The sequence below is a fragment of the Rhinichthys klamathensis genome, unplaced genomic scaffold (genome assembly GCF_029890125.1).
Source record: "Rhinichthys klamathensis goyatoka isolate OS25496 unplaced genomic scaffold, OSU_Roscu_1.1 h1tg000223l_1, whole genome shotgun sequence".
Classification (NCBI taxonomy): domain Eukaryota; kingdom Metazoa; phylum Chordata; class Actinopteri; order Cypriniformes; family Leuciscidae; genus Rhinichthys; species Rhinichthys klamathensis.
In genome coordinates, this window is record NW_026606747.1 from 835293 (window position 1) to 854957 (window position 19665).

General features: G+C 36.4%; 1 protein-coding gene across 1 annotated transcript; it reads left to right on the forward strand.

Moving 5' to 3' along the window:
• Nucleotides 1-4895: 4895 nt before the first annotated feature.
• LOC130097718 (protein insensitive-like) lies at nucleotides 4896-19307 on the forward strand. Its single transcript, XM_056264659.1, has 4 exons — nucleotides 4896-4994; nucleotides 5067-5218; nucleotides 6876-7086; nucleotides 19177-19307. Exons 2-4 carry the CDS (start codon nucleotides 5081-5083, stop codon nucleotides 19287-19289), a joined length of 462 nt encoding a protein of 153 aa, XP_056120634.1. The 5' UTR covers nucleotides 4896-4994; nucleotides 5067-5080; the 3' UTR covers nucleotides 19290-19307.
• Nucleotides 19308-19665: the final 358 nt, after the last annotated feature.

Sequence of the window (19665 nt, forward strand, 5' to 3'; positions counted from 1 at the left end):
CTGGCATATCCTCTTCCTTTTGGCACTGTTTTCCCTTCATTTAAGCAATGTCCACATCCATATGCACCATTGAACTGATGTATACCTTGAAGCATACATCGGGCTACTGTGTCACATGAGCATATGATAGGGAAAACTTTAGACACCATAGTTCTTTTTGTATGTGGGTGCTTCCATTCCAGACCTTGTGAATTGATTTTTAGAATGTCATCCACAAATCGCTTAAGGTAGGTGGACATGTCAGGTTTACCACGCCCAAACCAGACACCTGCGAGTATCATGTTTTTGAAACGAACATTTGGTTGGAGTTCATTTATTACACATCTGATGGGCCACAATGAGAAAGGTGAAGATTTAAACATTGGAATGCCATCACAGTTCCATAGTAGTGATATGTCATTAGCTGTGAAATTGGGGAGTGTTTGATACATTTCACCCTTTCTCACATCATTTGTTCCATATACTTCTGATTGAAATGCACAATCATCTTTTTGTAGGATGTCTCTTAGCTGGTCCTCGATAGAGAGACTTATATAAAAATTGCCTTCTGCAATATTCTTTTTTGGGTAATTTATCTCATTACACTCTGGACAATGCATGTTGTTCTTTGAAAGATATGTTTGGCAAATGTTGCAGAAAAGGTGAACATTTAGAGCAGGGGTCTCAAACTCGCGGCCCGCGGGTGGCCCCCTACTTGACATTAAAGTTTAATGTTAGTGCGGCCCGTCGTTGCGTGTGCCGCAAAAAAAAAAAAAAAAAAAAAATGTATCCCTTATGAGCTACCATAGATAGTCTCGTGACAGCTTACGGAGGGTTTGTTGTCAATAGTTGTCATAGACAACCGCGAAGTACAAACATACTGCGCCTGGAAAAAATTAGCGCGTCGCTTCAATTATGAGCGCGCTTGCCGCGCGCCTACATTTGAAATTACGAACTTGAGCGCGCAAAATATGTGAGCGCGATATGTGAACGGCCCCTTGGCGAGCTACCACCAATCAGGCCACGAGCTGCTGGTAGCTCGCGAGCGACGTGTTGGAGAGAGACCCTGCTCTAAAACAATGTGAGAATAATCACTTTGAGCTTGTAATATGTGTCCAACAGGTTCATAAGAAGGTTTGCTTTGATTTGTGCAGTCAGTAATTTGAGACACTATACAAAGAATTCAATAAGACGGGCAGACATGACTGCAAATATTTGTATTTCAAAAGCAATAATTGTTTTTCTAAGTATAATAAAAGGAAATGTGCCTTCCAAAAAAAACATTCAATATCATTAATGTGTTGTATAAAGAAAATAAAAAGGACATAAGCAAATATAAATATCACAAATATGTGTTATAGACAAAGAAAGTTTGTAAAATGAACTTCAACTGTCAGAAGGACAGCTCATGAAGAACCAATCATGTACAGAAAGGAATGTTCAAATTCAGAGGAACTGTTCAGAAGAAACGTTAATAAATATTGAGAAGATTGGATCAGTTGTGCTCCTTTTTTGGAATACTTGAATACTATTTTTTTGTGGAATACTTGATGCGGCCCAGCCTGACCCCGACTCTACCTCTAGCGGCCCCCAGTTAATTTGAGTTTGAGACCCCTGATTTAGAGACTCAGATGGATCATGGAATATTTTTCGGAAGAGGTGGAGAGACTCTGGCAATATGTTGCTACTCGGGAGAAAGACATTTAAGAGCTTTAAAAGGTCTTCCACAGCACTTGCTGTTAAACTGTGCCTCAGAGAGAAGGACAAAATTAGAACTATTGCCTGTGCAATTGTTATCTCTGATCCTGTGTAAAGAGGGGCCCCAGATTTTTCAAATTGTGAATTTGAATCAGAATTTGTGGCAGCAGTGTCATCCATAGTAGAGTCAAAATCTCCCTGAGTGTCACTCCACTCATCTTCACCATGGTCCATTTCATCAACAGAATCATAAAATTCCTCCTCGTCTTCCTCACTGTCTGCAGGGGATTCATTCTGATGGGTATCATCCCAATTGTAATGAGGAGTGTTGTTTGTCCGCCATCGACTTGTCTTTGGAAGGGGGCAACTCGATTCTGGATCCAAAAATCTAGTAATATGATCAAATACTATTTTAACATGTGACAGTGCTTTCAAGTAATAAAATGATAAACATATAATTTTTATTTAACCCTCTGGTACTTTTCAGTCATTTTCGTGTTTTGAAGTTGTTCCATTTTTTACTTAATCAAAATGGTACAAAGCTTTGTGATTTTGTAGCACTTGCTGCAGGAAAATTCACAAATAATTATATAAATAACAGTGAACATTGTATTAGATGTACAATGTTTATAAAAAATAATTTGCATTATTAATATTTAAAATGTACTAATTAATTATTTCAAATGTATTGAATTATCTATACTCAGATTCAAGTTGTAAAAATAGGGTACCTTTTGTAAGGGCCTCGTTGTTTTGCATTCATTTCAATGTAGGGATATCTTCTTGTTTAGAGAAATCATTTGGTCACTGTTGTGGAAATATTAAATATGTATAATATGTAAATAATAATAATAATAATACAAAATCTTGGCGTTAGTAAGTCAACATAATAAAAACTGAACGGAAAATAATTTGTATATTCATACAAAGAACACCGCCCACAACTCACATCGTAGGCATGGACATTCAATTGCGCATGCGCATCCTTGCTCACTGCAGCGCAACGGTCAGAGCAGAGGAGACGATCATACAACTTTCTTGAAGACGACGAACTGTGACAAACAATTGTAAGTAACATATTTAAACGTTTCTTTATATTAACATTTGACACAATCTAGAAATATTTATATGTAAACCTGCGTAAAATGTTTTTTTTTTCGTAACATTTTAAGACTGGTCAGTAACGTTAGTCATCTGGCTGCTTTTCGATAACAGTTAGGCCTATATAATTAGATCATGTTTAACGGTCTTACCGTTACATTTATCAACTACTTACACCATAAGTAGAAACCTTTAAGTAGAAATACACCATAATTAGAAACTTAAGTCATTTCTTAAACGTTATTTTTGTAGTTAACATCACAATGGACTTCATCATCAGTGGCTGTCGGTTATGTCTCGGACGTTACGTTTCTGTTGCTGGTTGCTTAGTAACAGTTTTAAACATCATTTTAGAGGGAAATTACCCTTATCTGTTCTAAAACCACTGTAAACCTTGCAATATAAACGAGAAACAACTTGTGTTCTTTGACCTTGAGCATATCTCTCCTAAAAGAAAGCAAGCAACAGGTTGTCATAATGTACGAGACTCATACAGGCACGGCTACAGTACTACAGTAACACGGCTAGATCCACCGGCTGGTGCGAAGCTAGGCCTATGTCTGAATTGAGGTCCAGATTGAACAAAACCTTAACAAGAGATTAATACACCTATAAAACATTCATGTCTTTTACATTAAACATCAAAGCATATAATATTTGTATAAACACTCTTTGTTTTGCCCACTCATCAAAAGCATTATAATTGACAGAATATTGTCTTCTTTTTTTTTTATCCTATTAAGAAAATGAGGTTTATGTTAATCCAATGGATTGAAGATCCCCCCACATGGGATGTGCTTCCAACTGAAAAAATTATTAATGGACAGTGTGAAATTGGTGGTGTATGTGATGTACAGTACAAAGAAGAATCCAGCCCTGCAAAAATTCTAAATGTTGATAAGTATACGTTTTTGTAATATGTCTGTGCATTACTGTGATACAATTGATGCATGTTGTGATAATAATTATTTATCATTTCAGGAACTAGATCTGCCATGCTTAAGCAGCTTCATTCTATTGAGAAAAATCAGTCCATCAAAAGATCCAGACCTGAAGGGAATGAAGAATTAGGGAGAGGGCAGCGCCAGAAGTATAGCAGAATACTTTCTGAATCAGAAAGCAGTGAAGAATATGAGGTAAATTAGGATGATGCAGTTTGTGGTAACCCTAACCCCATTTTGTCTAATATCTAATACGATATTAACTCCTTGTTTATTAAATATCAAAATCAAATGCTGGCAGTAGATCTATTTCATATTTAGCACCAAAACTCTGGAACAGTCTTCCTAATATTTTCCGGGAAGCAGACACACGCTGTCAGTTCAAAGCTAGACTAAAAACACATCTCTTTGACCTAGCATACACATAACACACTATAAACTTCTATAATTCAATGTTAGGCTGCATAGATTAGGTCAGCCGGAACCGGGAACACTTCCCTTAAATCCTGATGTACTCGTTACATCATAAGAAGAATGGCGTCCGAATGACAAGCACATGACAATATATAATGTCGAAACCTGATAAGCTATTGTTGCTTAGACCCAGTTGATTGCCACTTTCAGCTAATTTGAAGGTTATATTTGTAATTGTACAATTCTCTTTTATTTACAGTCGGTCAGTAAACAAGTTTCTGAAAAGAGCGTCAAAAGGATAAGAGCCGCCAGATCCTTTCTGCAGCAGTATAATCTTGAAAAAGTAAGATTATTTCAACGAAGTTACATATATCAGGGCTCTAGACTCACTGCTTTATTTTTCCAGCAACAGTAGATGTATTTAACAGTAGCATACAAGAAAGAAATTAAATGAACAAATATAAAAAATAAAACACTACATAGACTTCACTGTAAATTATACATTGATTCTTATTAAATCTACTATTAAAGTTCTCACAAGACTCTTATTTTCACAGCACCCGTTCACTGCAGATGATCCATTGGTGAGTAAATGATGTAATGCAATATTTTTCCAAATCGGTTACAAATTATGAAACAAACTCATCTACATCTTGGATGGTTTGATGTTGAATACATTTTCAGCAAGTTTTAATTACATACAAACTGCACTAACAAATGTTTTACAATTCTAGGAATCAAGCAGGGTGGCAATGACATCAGCAAGGACAAGGAATGACAGTGGAGTCAATCAACAAATTTTGGCCGAATTAAAAGAGATTAAGAGTGTTCTTGTGGAAACTCTAACACTTTTAAAAAATGGTAACCCTATGAAAAGTTTTTAATTTTTTTAAGTGATTGCTTCAAAAGATATTAAAACCTATTTTGTTCTAGGATGCACTCCATTAATGACTGCACCAGCACACACTCTCCCTGGATGCACTTCGGATTTGCCAGCCCCAGAGTCTTCCCCTGTGGTACCTGCCCCTTCCTCTCTACTGCCTCTTCATGTAAAGGAGACTAGGAGTAATAATGACTGCAAAAAGGTATTGTTTTTAAGTAACCTTCAAAATGCTTTCTTACTAGGGCTACATGATTTGGTCAAAAATGTATATTATGATTCAGTGTTTCCCACAGGAGTTTATATATTAAAAGAAGTCAGAATTGTTAGATTATGTTCGGTTCATATTTTCAGCCTTTTTTCTCTTTCATACAAAAACCAAAAATGCCATTTTACATGAGAGATGATACAGATTACGGTATGCAAAATGGACAGAATTGTCAGATTTTTAAGGAACAAAAGTAAACAACATAATGCTGACAACTACATCCAATGTTTGTTATTATTGTTTATTTTTTTTGTTCTAGAGATATATGCAAATTAGTGCATACTTAAACATAACATTTCAGAAAACTTGTATTACAAAAATGTTTGCAAGTAATGTAATCAATCATTTGGAGAAGTATGTCAATAGAGGGTATGCGTGTGACGTCACCGTCGGCTGGATTGATAGAGCCCTATGCAATCCGTTTTATTTTTTCCCAAATTCCGTTTTATTTTTTCCCAAATTCCGTTTTATTTTTTTCTGTTATTTTAGTCGTAAAAAGAGTGTGCTTTTAAAGTTAATGATTAAAAAATGTACACAAATAAAATAGGAATGACCTTAAATTTATTGAGGTAACAGACATTTACTCAGTACTTTTCAGCACAAATACTGCATGATGCAACACTGCACTCTTCAAGTAACAACAAAATATGTTTATGAGCTTTAAACTGTCCAGTAAAATAAATTATATTAGTTTATATAAGTGTAAATAAAAGTCACACTGTCTCTCTCTCGTGCACTGTTGCATGCTCTTGGACACACCCGGTCTCTCTCGCGCAGTGTCGCTCGCGGTGTTCGCTTCGCTTTTGTCCAGTCCGGCGCCTCATAGACAGACGCTGTGTGTGTGTGAGAGAGAGAGAGACGCGTGAGTAGGGGTGTCACGATTCTCCAAATCCTCAATTTGATTACATTTTTGATTCTAAGGTCACGGTTCGATTCGATTCTCGATTTTTACATTTATTTTTTAATAAATTATTAAAGCCGAAACCGGCCAATCAGGATGCTCTCTGTCTTACATGCGCTTCATGAGGCACATACGCAAGGTCTCTCGCTCTCTCCATCTCTGCCGTGCGCGCTATAGGGTTTGGAGCACAGTCTCTTCTGTCTCGCATGCGCACTCTCGCTCGCTCACTCTAGAATCCGGGAGATTTTAACTAATTTGCGGGCATCAGGGAGCCGCTATCCATATGCGGGAGACTCCCAGAACTTCCGCGGGACTTGGGATGTCTGCAAACTGTGGGTTTTTTGAAGCGCGAACGTTGTCAACATAACTCACTGGAAATCCCAAAAACTTCCACACCTGCGACTTCAATGAAAGAGGAGGGGGTTCAAGTTCTGAACACTGCATAAAAGTCACGTGCGAACTGCTCGGCTCAGCACTGACCCTATTCACCTGGGCTGTCTTATCGTAATTGCGTCCACTCACAGAATGAATTAATCATGGCTGACAAAAAATTGTGCTTTCTACAATGGCATCAGTAACTTTTGCTCTTGGATGATTCTTAATCTACACTCATAGGTTTCATCATAACAAACAAAATATTATTAAGTTTACTTTAACTCTGTTACTGTTTCATTGTTCGATCACTGTTTTCAGGTTAGAATTGGCCCCAACACATCCATCGGTGCCGAACAGTTTGGCCACATGAAATGGACAGATGCAAAAAAAGCAACAAAAGACCTCCTGGTGGCTGTCTTTGGAAGAGCAACACTGGCAACACACTGCTACACAGGAAAAAGTTCCAATGCCTTCAAAGACAAAGAAGCAAAGCCACAACTGGAGGCTCAAAAAGTGTCTGACATAATTGGTGAGTTTATTTTCCTGAAAATCAAGTTTTGGCAGGTTTTTATTATTATATACTGTATATAAAACAACAGGATATAATTATACTCAGGAATTTGGAAAAGTATCTACTTTTTTAGAGCAATATACTTTAGAGCAGCCTTTCTCAAAGTGGGTGCCGCGGCACAGTGGGGTGCCCCCTGACTTTGTCAGGGGTGCCGCCAAAAAATTATGTAGGCTAAAAAAAAATATATATATATTTGAATTTACATAGCTAAATACATTCTTCTTCTTTTTAAACATATGAACGTATTAATAAAATTGTAAATTCATTTTAGATAAATATATATATATAAAATTAACCATAAAAATCCGTCTCACAAGACCGAAGCAAGACACACACACAACTTGACGCAACCCATAGCAACGCGTTATAGCAAAAACACCTCAGACTGACAGAAACGTAAAAAATAAACGTGAATTTAGGCCACTTTAGTTTTGTACACAGTCATGTTAATTATAAGCAAATAATTTTTTTTTACCACAATATTATCATTGATAGGCTATATGTTTGAGCCCTTACGGTTGTATGGCATTTGTGTCTCTGATTAATTATTTTGTGAATTACTTTGCAAAAGGGCTGTCACTTTACGTTCGAAAATCGATTGCACAATCGATCGGACCAACCAACACAAGTATCGAAACCGAAAATAGGGAATCGATTTTAACGGCCTTCTCTCGGAGCGCGTCCAGCTCGTCACGACACGCGCGTCACACAGCAACTGCAGGCTCTGACACACACACATACAAACTATACTATACTTCTGCATAATGTGTCTCTTTTTACAACAAAAATGTGAATTCTGCCGGTATTCAGACAGTCCCATGCATACAGATACAGATCCGGCCTACAATCGCCCACATAGGCGAAATTTGTTTGACATTTCTAATGGTAAACACAGCCATGTTGAAGCCTGCAGTAATGTTTTTCATTGATGTTATGGCAGTCCACTCTCCTTATTGTTTTTCGAGAATCTTGCACTCCTGTTTGTCATAGCGCACGAAACTTCATGCCAATAAATCATCAGAAATATTGCTGACTTGTGCGCGTCTCAAGCGCACTCTTTACGCTCGTGCTAATGCCAGTTAGGTGTCCGTGGATTTGCCTATATTTGGCGCTGAAAATGGAAACGTCTTTAGACATGGAAAATCGATTTTACAATCGATTCAATGAACATTTATGTCTCAAAAATCGATCATGATTTTTTCACAAAAGTGATAGCCCTGTAAAATTTTTATTAGGGGCCAAGCACCGAAGGTGCAGAGGCACCTATTGTATCTGTTGGTTTTCTTATTATTATTATTCCGTGAATGGGAGTCTATGGCAGCCCTATGAACCGTAAGTAGGAAAATGATGAAATTTGGCACACTTGTAGTGATGCTAATGAATAGTAATTGGACCAATTTTTGACCCTCTAGGACCAACTCTATAGCGCCACCACCAGTTCAAAAATTCAACATTGAAATGGTTATAACTTTTGAACCCTTTGATCTAGAGACATGAAACTTAGTACACCTGATTCCACTCATCATGCTGATCACAACCAATACCTTACATTAAGACCCCGCCCATTACAGTAGTGGCCATTTTGAAATGTACAGTATTCAGTTATTTCGCTACTCCTCCTTCAAATTTTGTCCAATTTTCTCCAACCATGTGCTCAAATGATCTTCGGACTGAGCAGCATAAAAGTACTGTTCCCGATTTTTTTGTTATACTGGAAAAAAAAAGTTGTACTGTCGCAAACTTAACGAGGTCCACCCAAAATTGGCTAAGAGGCTGTATCTCGGCCAAAGTTTGATCAATCGATACGAAAATTGGTACGCTTAATCGGAAGCATGATCTGAGGGACCCTGCCAAAGTCAGGAACAGCGCCACCTACGGGTCATGAGATATGGAAAAATGCTATTTTGGCCAATAACTTTTGAACACTTTGTCAGAAAATCATAATTGTGGTATCTATGGATTCCTTGCGTCATGCCGAATCCATGGATATCGATTTTGCCATGATGGGATGTACCCCGTGTCCGCCATTTTGAATTTTGTCATAATTTGCAATATCTTTTAAACTATTTGAAATTTCTTCACCAAATTTGGTAGGGATCACCATTAGCATGGCCCGGAGGTACCTGAGAAGTTTGATCACAGCGCCACCTAGTGTTCCAGAGATATCATTGTTTTTTGAAAAAACGCTTATAACTTTTGCTATCATTGCTTGAAATTTGATTTCTTTATGTCAATATATTCCTTGGCTTATGCCGATTTCAACGATATCTCATATGCTATTTTCCAACAATGTGACTGGCCGCCATATTGGAGCAAATGTAAAACAGTTTTTTCGCTACTTCTCCTTCAAAATTTGTCCAAAATTGTCCAAAATTTGCTCAAATGATCTTCGGACCGAGCCGCACAGAAGTACTGTTCCCGATTTTTTTGCTATACTGGAAAAAAAAAAGTTATGATGTCGCAAATTTAACAAGGTCGACCCAACATTGGTTCAGAGGCTGTAACTTGTGAACAGTTTGTCACAAAATCATAAAATTGGTGTCTATCGATTCCTTGCATCATGTCGAATCCGATGATATCTATTTTGCCAGGATTGGATGTACCACGTCATAAGCTAAATTAGCATTAAGCTAGCTTAGCATGCTAATCTGGTTAACATGTCATGGAACTTTTTTGTGAACTCATTCTCACACTGAACCCTCTCCTCTGCTGTTTTGAAATTCACGTCCTCTGAGTGGCGCAATCAGCTAAACCATGCATCTCGAATCCCGAACCATTCTGGTCGTGGGTTCGAGTCCCATGTGGGACGACTTTAAAATTGTGTATAAAGTTGTCATTTCAATTCCTTCCGGCTCTGCTCTGCTGTTGGTGCTTAAATGCTAGCTGTGCTTCATTTACATGTATATTCAATTTGTGCTGTTTTTGTTCTTGCGGCTCTGCACTGCTATTGGTGCTTAAATGCTTGATGCGCTGCTGTACTTGCAGTACTTGCTGTACTTGCTGTGCTTGCTGTACTTGCTGTACTTGTTGTACTTGCTGTACTTGCTGTACTTGCTGTGTTTGCTGTGCTTGCTGTACTTGCTGTGCTTGCTGTACTTGCAGCTTGCTGTACTTGCAGTTTGCAGTACTTGTTCTGCTTGCGGTGCCAAGCCTTTGAACTTTGCTGTACTTGTTCTAATTGCGGAGCCAAGCCTTTGAACTTTGCTGTAATTGTTCTAATTGCGGTGCCTTGCAGGGCTTGGCCCCGTGTTGCTGCTTGCAGCTATATTTATTATTATTATTCTTCTTCCGCAAATGGAAGTCTATGGCAGCCCTATGAACCGTACATAGGAAAATGATGAAATTTGGCAGACTTGTAGTGATGCTAATGAATAGTAATTGGACCAATTTTTGACCCTCTAGGACCAACTCTATAGCGCCACCACCAGTTCAAAAATTCAACATTGAAATGGTTATAACTTTTGAACCCTTTGATCTAGAGACATGAAACTTAGTACACCTGATTCCACTCATCATGCTGATCACAACCAATACCTTACATTAAGACCCCGCCCATTACAGTAGTGGCCATTTTGAAATGTACAGTATTCAGTTATTTCGCTACTCCTCCTTCAAATTTTGTCCAATTTTCTCCAAACATGCACTCAAATGATCTTCAGACTGAGCCGCATAAAAGTACTGTTCCCGATTTTTTTGTTATACTGGAAAAAAAAAAGTTATAATGTCGCAAACTTAACGAGGTCCACCCAAAATTGGCTAAGAGGCTGTATCTCGGCCAAAGTTTGATCAATCGAAACGAAAATTGGTACACTTCATCGGAAGCATGTTCTGAGGTCCCATGCCAAAGTTGGGAATAGCGCCACCTACGGGTCATGAGATATGACAAATTGCTATTTTGGCCAATAACTTTTGAACAGTTTGTCAGAAATTCATAATTGTGGTATCTATGGATTCCTTGCGTCATGCCGAATCCGTGGATATCGATTTTGCCATGATGGGATGTACCACGTGTCCGCCATTTTGAATTTTGTCATAAATTGCAATATCTTTTAAACTATTTGACATATCAGCACACAATTTGGTAGGGATGACCGACACCATGTCCTAAAGCGACATGAGAAGTTTGATCACAGCGCCACCTAGTGTTCCAGATATATCATTGTTTTTTGAAAAAACGCTTATAACATTTGAAAATATTGTTCAAATTTTGAGTTCTTTATGACATTATGTTCCTTGGTTTATGCCGATTTAGACGATATCTCATTTGTCATTTTCCAACAATGTGACTGGCCGCCATATTGGAGCGAATGTAAAACAGTTTTTTCGCTACTCCTCCTTCAAAATTTGTCCAAAATTGTCCAAAATTTGCTCAAATGATCTTCGGACCGAGCCGCATAAAAGTACTGTTCCCGATTTTTTTGCTATACTGTAATAAAAAAGTTATGATGTCACAAATTTAACAAGGTCAACCCAAAATTGGCTAAGAGGCTGTAACTTGTGAACAGTTTGTCACAAAATCATAAAATTGGTGTCTATCGATTCCTTGCATCATGTCGAATCCGACGATATCTATTTTGCCAGGATTGGATGTACCACGTTATAAGCTAAATTAGCATTAAGCTAGCTTAGCATGCTTATCTGGTTAACATGTCATGGAACTTTTTGTGAACTCATTCTCACACTGAAACCTCTACTCAGCAGGCTGGTGAACATGCATGAGTGATTAGCTCAACGTGTTACACCACGAATCCCGATGTTCAGCGTCGTGGGTTCGCCACTCAGTGTGACATGTGCCCAGACCGCATGAGGTACTGTGGCAGGAAAAGATGCAGAAGTTGCATCTGTTCCAGGCATTGTGCATAAGAATGATCTCATCTGAAGCTGCCACACACAACATGCAGTGCTTTTACGTCCAATTCATTGTTGTTCTTCTTCCAGAAGGGTAGTCAATGGCAGCCCTATGAACCACAAGTTAGAAAATTGGCACACTTGTAGTGATGGTAATGAGTAGTAATCTGACCAATTTTGGATGATTTAATCTAAACTTTTTAAATACAAAATGTTCTCCATTTACTTCAAAATTCTTAATTTTGACTTGATTCTCTCTTGAAAATATTGAATTTCGGCAGCTGTGTAGATGCATGTCTGGCAAGTGGCTCAACGAGATGAGTGACAGGCATCTAACCCATAGATAGTGGGTTCGAGTCCCGTGTGGGACAACTTTAAAATTGTGTATTATGAAATTAATTGATTATGAAACACTTGTAGTGAGTAGTCCAACGTGTGATCAGATGATCTTTGGACCGAGCTGCACAGAAATGATGAACAGGTTTTTGATAGTAGCCCCCATACCAAAGATCTTCCTCTCTGCAGTTGACCTAGCCTGTGTTTGTTGCCTTATCTTAGTTAGCTTAGCATACTAATTGGTTAGCATGCTAGCCAGATGCCATTCTTTCTAATGTGGCTCTTCAGTTATCAGGCTAAACCATAAGGCTTTAAGTGGTGGACAAGTTGCTTCTGTTCCAGGTGAAGGAGCTAGTAGAATAGAACACACAGATAATTTATTTAAAAATTCTTCATTTTGAGTTGCTTCTCACTTGAACTATGGATCTTCTGCATCTTGGCCAAAACACAACTTCCAAGTGGTGCAATGAGATGAGTGACAGATATCTGACCCAGAGATAGTGGGTTCAAGCCCCATGTGGGACAACTTTAATTTAAAAAAAAAATGTGTTAAGTTGTCATTTCAATTCCTTTATTATCCAGATAAGCATTGTTGTAATCTTTCTTTTGGGATTAGAAATGTGTTTTTGTTCATTCTATGTTGATTCTTACCTGAAGTCTTAAATATCCAGAAAGGTTTGTGAACAAATGAGCAGTCATTGACTTTCAACTATTCTAATTGCATTGTAAGCAGTTACATAAATTGGTTGTTTTCTTCCTATGTATAGTCGTATCCTCTTTTTTTTTTTGCCTCCATGTGTTAATTCTCAACTTCATATATGTGTTTGTGCATTGTGTGTAAAGTAGTGAACTGGAGAGCAGAAGGGTATGATAAGATGTTTGTGGTGGTCTAGGTAAACCTCTATTTTTTTAAATTGTGCTGCCTTTTTTACATTTCAAGTTAAATACATAAAGCTTCAAACAGAACACAAATGCCTATTCAATTGATCAACCACTGGCAACATTTTATTGCAAAGTATATAGTAAAGAATACTTTCAATTCCATACAAGAAATGGTTTGACCAACTCCACAATATTAACTGATCTGACATTAAACATTTGAATGTGTACATATGCATATCTTTTAATTATTTTAAGTCCCATAAACATTAGACTTACTTAGTGACTTGAATATCAGTTTTTCCTTCTCGTCATGTGGACAATAAATAAAAGTAATTTTATCATAATAGTAAACCATAAAATCACATTAAAATACATGAACATTTTTGTATTATCTAACATTAAGAATTGTTTTAAAAAATAAATTGTAATTGTAAATAGAAGTTAATTAGTTACTACATGAATGTTAAATTACAAATAGTTACTATTCTAACAGTACATTATTTGGATCAACATCAATTAGTTGAGGTATATTGCCAAAAAGACTAGTAAAAGCTAACCTAAAGAATTTACATAATGTATACAATTATTTATTCTCAAATAAGCAACAAAATATCATTACACATCAAACAATACACTATCATTATACACAGAGCTGCACTCCAGGTTTATTGCTGCTCCTGATGCTTTGAATATTTTCCCAAAACAATCAGAGTAAAGCTTAATTAAGTTCAAGAGGCTTCATTTCTCCATCCCTAAAAGGCATTATACAAGTAAATTTACCTTTCAATTATTTCCAGCAGACTTTCAGATCCATTTCTTGCCTCCACTAAACCAAGCTTCCCAATTCTAAAATGATTAACTCAGCAATTTGATGAATGTATTACTAATTCCTGCAATCACCCTAATTGAATCGTTTGTTAATTGCATACCAAGCATTGTCAATTTCTGTTCTAGTAGGCCTAATCTACTATAAATCACACCACTTGCAAACCTCTTTTTTCATGCAACAGCAAAAATGAACAAATATTTAAATAGACCAGAGACCAGTGAATCTGACAACTGCATTTATGTTTACATTCATGCAGTTTCCAGAGTGCAACTGTCTAGAACAAACTCAAAGTTTTTTAATGCAACTTTGCAAACAGGTCGCAGTGAATATCACCAAGCTGTCATCTTTGCGCACGAAAAACATCAAACTTGGACAACATTAGCATTAAATCGGACAGCGGTTAAACTGTCAAACATAACAAAAAAGCCAAGTAAGTGGTAGTCTAGCTATTTAATCCTGTTTTCTATCTGATAAACTTTCAGTAATCGTATTCCTTTCAAATTCATTGTACAAACAAGCCCATATCAATTCTCACTTTTTTCATTCTTTAGGCCTCAATAATTCTGAATATTTCATTCAGTGTGATCGGAGTACTGCTGTGGAAGTCGCAACATCTACATTTCCCCACAAACCACCAAAAGAGATAGAAAAACTCACTGTAGAAGAAGCAAAAACTCTGGGATCACGACAATTGGTAAGCTGTTTTTTTTTCAACCTTCTCACTGTGTAAATAGCCTACAGGGTTGTTTACTTGTTGTAGTAATGCTCTGGAGAGTAGTACAATCACATATATTAGCCCTCTGTAGATTGTGCAAAATCGTTTTTATGGGGAGAAAAACATTTTAAAGTAGCCTGACGTTCAAAAAAATGCTAAAATGTGAAAGATTTTTCAGATGCACAGGCAAAGATTACTCTGCTTCTCAGTTATCTTTGCTAGATGCTTTACAAACATGATTAATGCGTTTCAAATTGGTTAATGTGTGGAAAAGTTTGGCTATTTCCTCTTCTTATGACCACAACAGCAGTTGTATACATTTCCCTTGTAATCATGTTTATTGATGTATATTTTTGATTGTACATGTACGATTTTCTTTAAATTTTCAGATCACTAAAATATCTGCAACAGTATGCAAGCTAAACAACGCAACTACTGTAAAGGCCTGGGGTACAGACTGTGAGATCCAAGAATGTTCCTTGCAAGATCCATCTGGAGAAATTCAACTTACTCTTTGGGAAAACCAAGTTTCAAAACTGCAACTAGGTAACTCCTACACCTTTACCAATCTTAAAACTAGACTGTACAACAGCCTTAAGAGCCTCACAACAACCCTGAAAACAACCATGGAACCTATTGCACAGGACCAAGTTTTCCCACCTGGTCAAGGCCCTAAAATCAGTAAAGAACCCTCTCTACCTAATACAGTGGTGAAACAAAAGCCAATAGGGGTGCAAATAAACATTAAAAAACAATGTCCAAAATGCCACAAATCACAAGAACAATTCAACATCAAACAGCAATTTCACCGTTGCCCGACTTGCAAAATTCTACGGAACACAAAAAGCTATATAACAAAATGCAATGGAATAATTGAGATAAATCAAGACAGTCAAATAACTTCTCTTACGGTTTCGAACTCAACTTTGTCCAAATTCATAGCACCAGAACTTGAACTGTCAACTTGTGATTCACAAGATATAGAAGAACTCTTTCTATCCTCCGATGAACTGACTTTAACATATAATAACTGTTTGGAAGTCACCAATATTGAAAACGCTTCATCCGCTCATCCCAGTGATGAGGATTTATTTGAAGTGAATATCGATGAAATCAACCCTGTCCTCTGTGTCACAGAGACACAAAGCACTCCAGAACCCAAGTCTCCAGTTAAAAGACCATCTGAGCCAACAACGCCTCCTATTACACCAGCTAAAAAACCTTTGACTAAGAAGAGTGCTGTAAAAATAATACAAAAATGACTTTGTATTGAAATGCACAACTAAGATGGTTGTGTGTGTGTGTGTATATATATTGAAATGATGGTATTGGTGTTTTTTTTTTTTTTTAATGAATGGCAAATATTGATTTAAGTCATGTTTTCTATTGAAATTAGGTTAATTTTGTCCATTATGTTCTGAAATGCTACTGATTGATTTTTATTTCATTTTTATGGCAAAGCTTTGTTAAATGTTGTTTAATGTGTTTTTTTTTTATTAAAACAAATGTGTGTCAATTCTTGGAATATGTGACCTTTATTGCATGGGCTTATCTTGCATTTGGAAAGTTGCGTGCATTCTTCTAGCCATTCTTAACTAGGCACTAAGTTTAGTTTCACAAACCATACTGGGAAAAGCAAGTAGTGTAACCATAAGTGTCATTGTGAATAACTAAAGAAACGGTTGGTATTCTGTTCTGTAAAGATTTAAATATGCAACAATGGTGCTTTAAAATCACTTCAAAGGCCCCCTCTAATTTGCTTACTTTATCCAATGTGCTAAATGGTATTTAAACTAAAAATAATCGTTATTTTTAATTCACATTTTTATCACCTCTCACAATATTGTTTCTAGGCAGCATAAAAAAAAAAACTTAATTGTACAAGACATTATCAAAGATGACTGTCAAAGTAATGTACTTGTAGCAAAAATATAGGTTACAGTTGCATATGGCAGTTAACCCATGTAATTCCAATTTCTTTTCCCTGAGATAACATGTATGAATACATAAGGATATTAAACAATCTTTAACAATTACGTCAAAAATATATATCAAAATCCATACAAAAAACTTGATTATTCGTCAGGTCACAATTGTGACCATTAGTAGAACAAAGGGAGGCTAGGTATATGGTGTTAATGGATTTATAAACTGACAAACTTCTACAGTTTAAAGACCAGGTTCAATAATTGTTTTAAGCTTTAGTTAATAGTGTTGTATTACATCAAAGACACACCATGCAAAATTTCCATTTGTCAAACAGTGACCCCTAGAGTCGCTGTGGAGTACTTGTATTTTTTCTGAATATTAACTTAATGACCTAATATCTAATATGCCCATGACAATTTAGAAACTGAAAATAGAACATAAAAATATGTATTAGATCTAATATAACAAAATTACAAGATTATAAAATGCATTGCGTGAATTCTTGTTTAAAGAGAAGTGTTTAATCTACAATTAAACTAGGAATGTTTGACAGAATAGTGAATATTATCAGGAAACCTGCTCCAGACTTTAGGACCCACATGCAAAAACAAAACATTCTCTCCTTTAGTGCAGTTCAATATTCTTAGTAGTACCAAAAGTCCAGAATTGTAAGATTCTTACAAGAACCTGTTAATCTTAATGTTGTAAAATAATATTTTATCGATCTATATACTGCATCTTGGACTAACTTTATTTGTTAAAGGTGCAGGACAACCACCTAACAGTGAATCACAATAATATCAACTAAACTCATTAAACGTAACATGCTGTCCATTTAAATACTAAATCTTCATTTTGAGTTGATTCTCATTTGAACTATGGAACTTCTACATCTATGGAAACACATGACTTTCCAGGGGCTCAATGAGTGACAGGCATATGACCCAGAGATTGTGGGTTCAAGTCCTTTGTCTTACAACTTTATAAAGTTGTGTCATTTCAATTTCTTTATCATCCTGAAACGCATTGTACTATTCTTTCTTCCTATTAAATACAACGTGTGTTTCATTTATATGCAAAGTCTTTATTTTGAGTTCATTCTCTTTTTTACTACTGAACCTCGGCAGCTGGATGATCTCATTTCTTTTGTGAGGTAAGAAGTTAATGAGTAAGAATACTTTGGTTATTAAAGTTTCTTTTAAAGTTTTGAAAGCAAAGTATTTTTAAGTACTTTTTGAACCCATGGAACCATTGAAGGCTTGGCCCCGTAAGGCTGCTTGCAGCTTTAATTATTATTGTTATTGTTATTTACAGTTCGTATTATGCTCTGTTCATTACTGTTCTGTCTAAATAAACAGGACATTTGCATTTACATTTAGGTTATGCAGTGTTTTTAATTTATATTTTACACTGGGGTGCCTTGAGATTTTATGCACTTTTGAAAGGTGCCCCGACTGAAAAAAGTTTGAGAAAGGCTGCTTTAGAGCAACAGTGCGAGCATTTCACTCGCATATGCGACTAAAAATAGATGTGTGCGAACTGTAATTCTTTTTTTTAAAAAAAATTCAAGCAAGTCGTTTAATACAAATTGTGTGAACAAATAAAACTGCAGTGGCTGTTACTGACTATTTAAATCTAGCAGTTTGGTGTCCCGTGTTGTAAATCCTCTGACCAATCAGTGATCTGTAGTGTTTTCACGTCACATTTTAGTATCCGTACGGTACACTTGGAACCTCAGCAGAGGTGGTATGCTACCATTTAAAGCTTGCCGGACCGAATTTGTCATACCGGATGTGTCATAAAAACATTTAACAGTCACTTAGTGGCGAAACAATGTAATCGATAAATGCGTTATTTTAAGCACCAAGTTTCTATCAAAAGCTGATTTTGATTGCTATCGTAGACATCAGTGTTCATATTTGAACTTTAAACTTTTATCCCAGTACTTCTATGATCATTTGAACTATTGCATCACAGAAATAATGATACTATGATGTTGAAAAGAGTGTTTGTGAAAAGCTGTTTCATGACGACTCTCTCCAGGTCAGCGCCAACACAGTTTTGAATGTTGCGATATGATTTTGTCAAAGTAATAGACAGACGAATTGAAAGATCGCGTGGGTGTTTGAATCGAGATCACAGCCTTTTAAAGATGAATCGTGCATTTGGGATATTACGTCACTCAACACTCAGATAACGACACATTTCATCCTCTGTTGCAACGAAAGTAACCTTATCTACAAGCAAGGACAAAAATAAAGCAATTGAATTTGAATTAATATCGATTCTGGAATAAAAAAATCGATTTTAGAATCGTAAAAAAAAACTGCGATAGCTAGGTGAATCGATTTTTTTCTCTCAGCCCTAATCCCTAGTATGTAATAGTGAAGAAGAATATAGGCACAGGCTTCCCTTGAGGAGTTCTATTGTCAACATAGATGCCCAATACCATTACTCAATAATCATTATGGTTTGTAAACTTATGTTCTGTTTGTTTCTTTCCTTACAGGCTACATCAAAAATAAATTTAATATTGAAGCAAGTATAATTAAGAAGGCCATCTCCCAGAAATGCGCAGATGAATGCAAGATGTCAAAAAGGCGCCACAATGATTGTGTGTGAGTTTGTTTGAATCAAACTGATTTGTTTAGGATGTTAATGTTGTATTTCACAGTTGGTGTGTGTGTGTGTGTGTGTTTTTGTGTGAGTGTGTGTGCGCGCGTGTGAGTTCGTGGGAATCAGACAGATTTGCTCAGGATATGTTTAATGTTGTATTTCAGTTATTGTTGTGTGTGTGTGTGTTTGAGTGTATGTGTGTGTAAGTCTGTAATGAATATAATCTGTAAAAAAAGTAATAAATTCATAGTTCATAAGTAGAAATAAAAAAATTAAATACTTATGAAATTAAAACAACAGAAAATGCATTTATTGATTTGTTTTTTTATTTCATCAATCCATTATCAGTGTGTGCACTAATACTGTGTGCCCAAATCACCTG

Bases quoted from the DNA above. Each gene is read 5' to 3' on its own strand.
- LOC130097718 (XM_056264659.1), top strand. From the start codon at position 5,081: ATGACTGCACCAGCACACACTCTCCCTGGATGCACTTCGGATTTGCCA. The intron at 5,219-6,875 runs GTATTGTTTTTA...CACTGTTTTCAG, and splicing joins GTAATAATGACTGCAAAAAG to GTTAGAATTGGCCCCAACAC. The intron at 7,087-19,176 runs GTGAGTTTATTT...CTTTCCTTACAG, and splicing joins AAAAGTGTCTGACATAATTG to GCTACATCAAAAATAAATTT.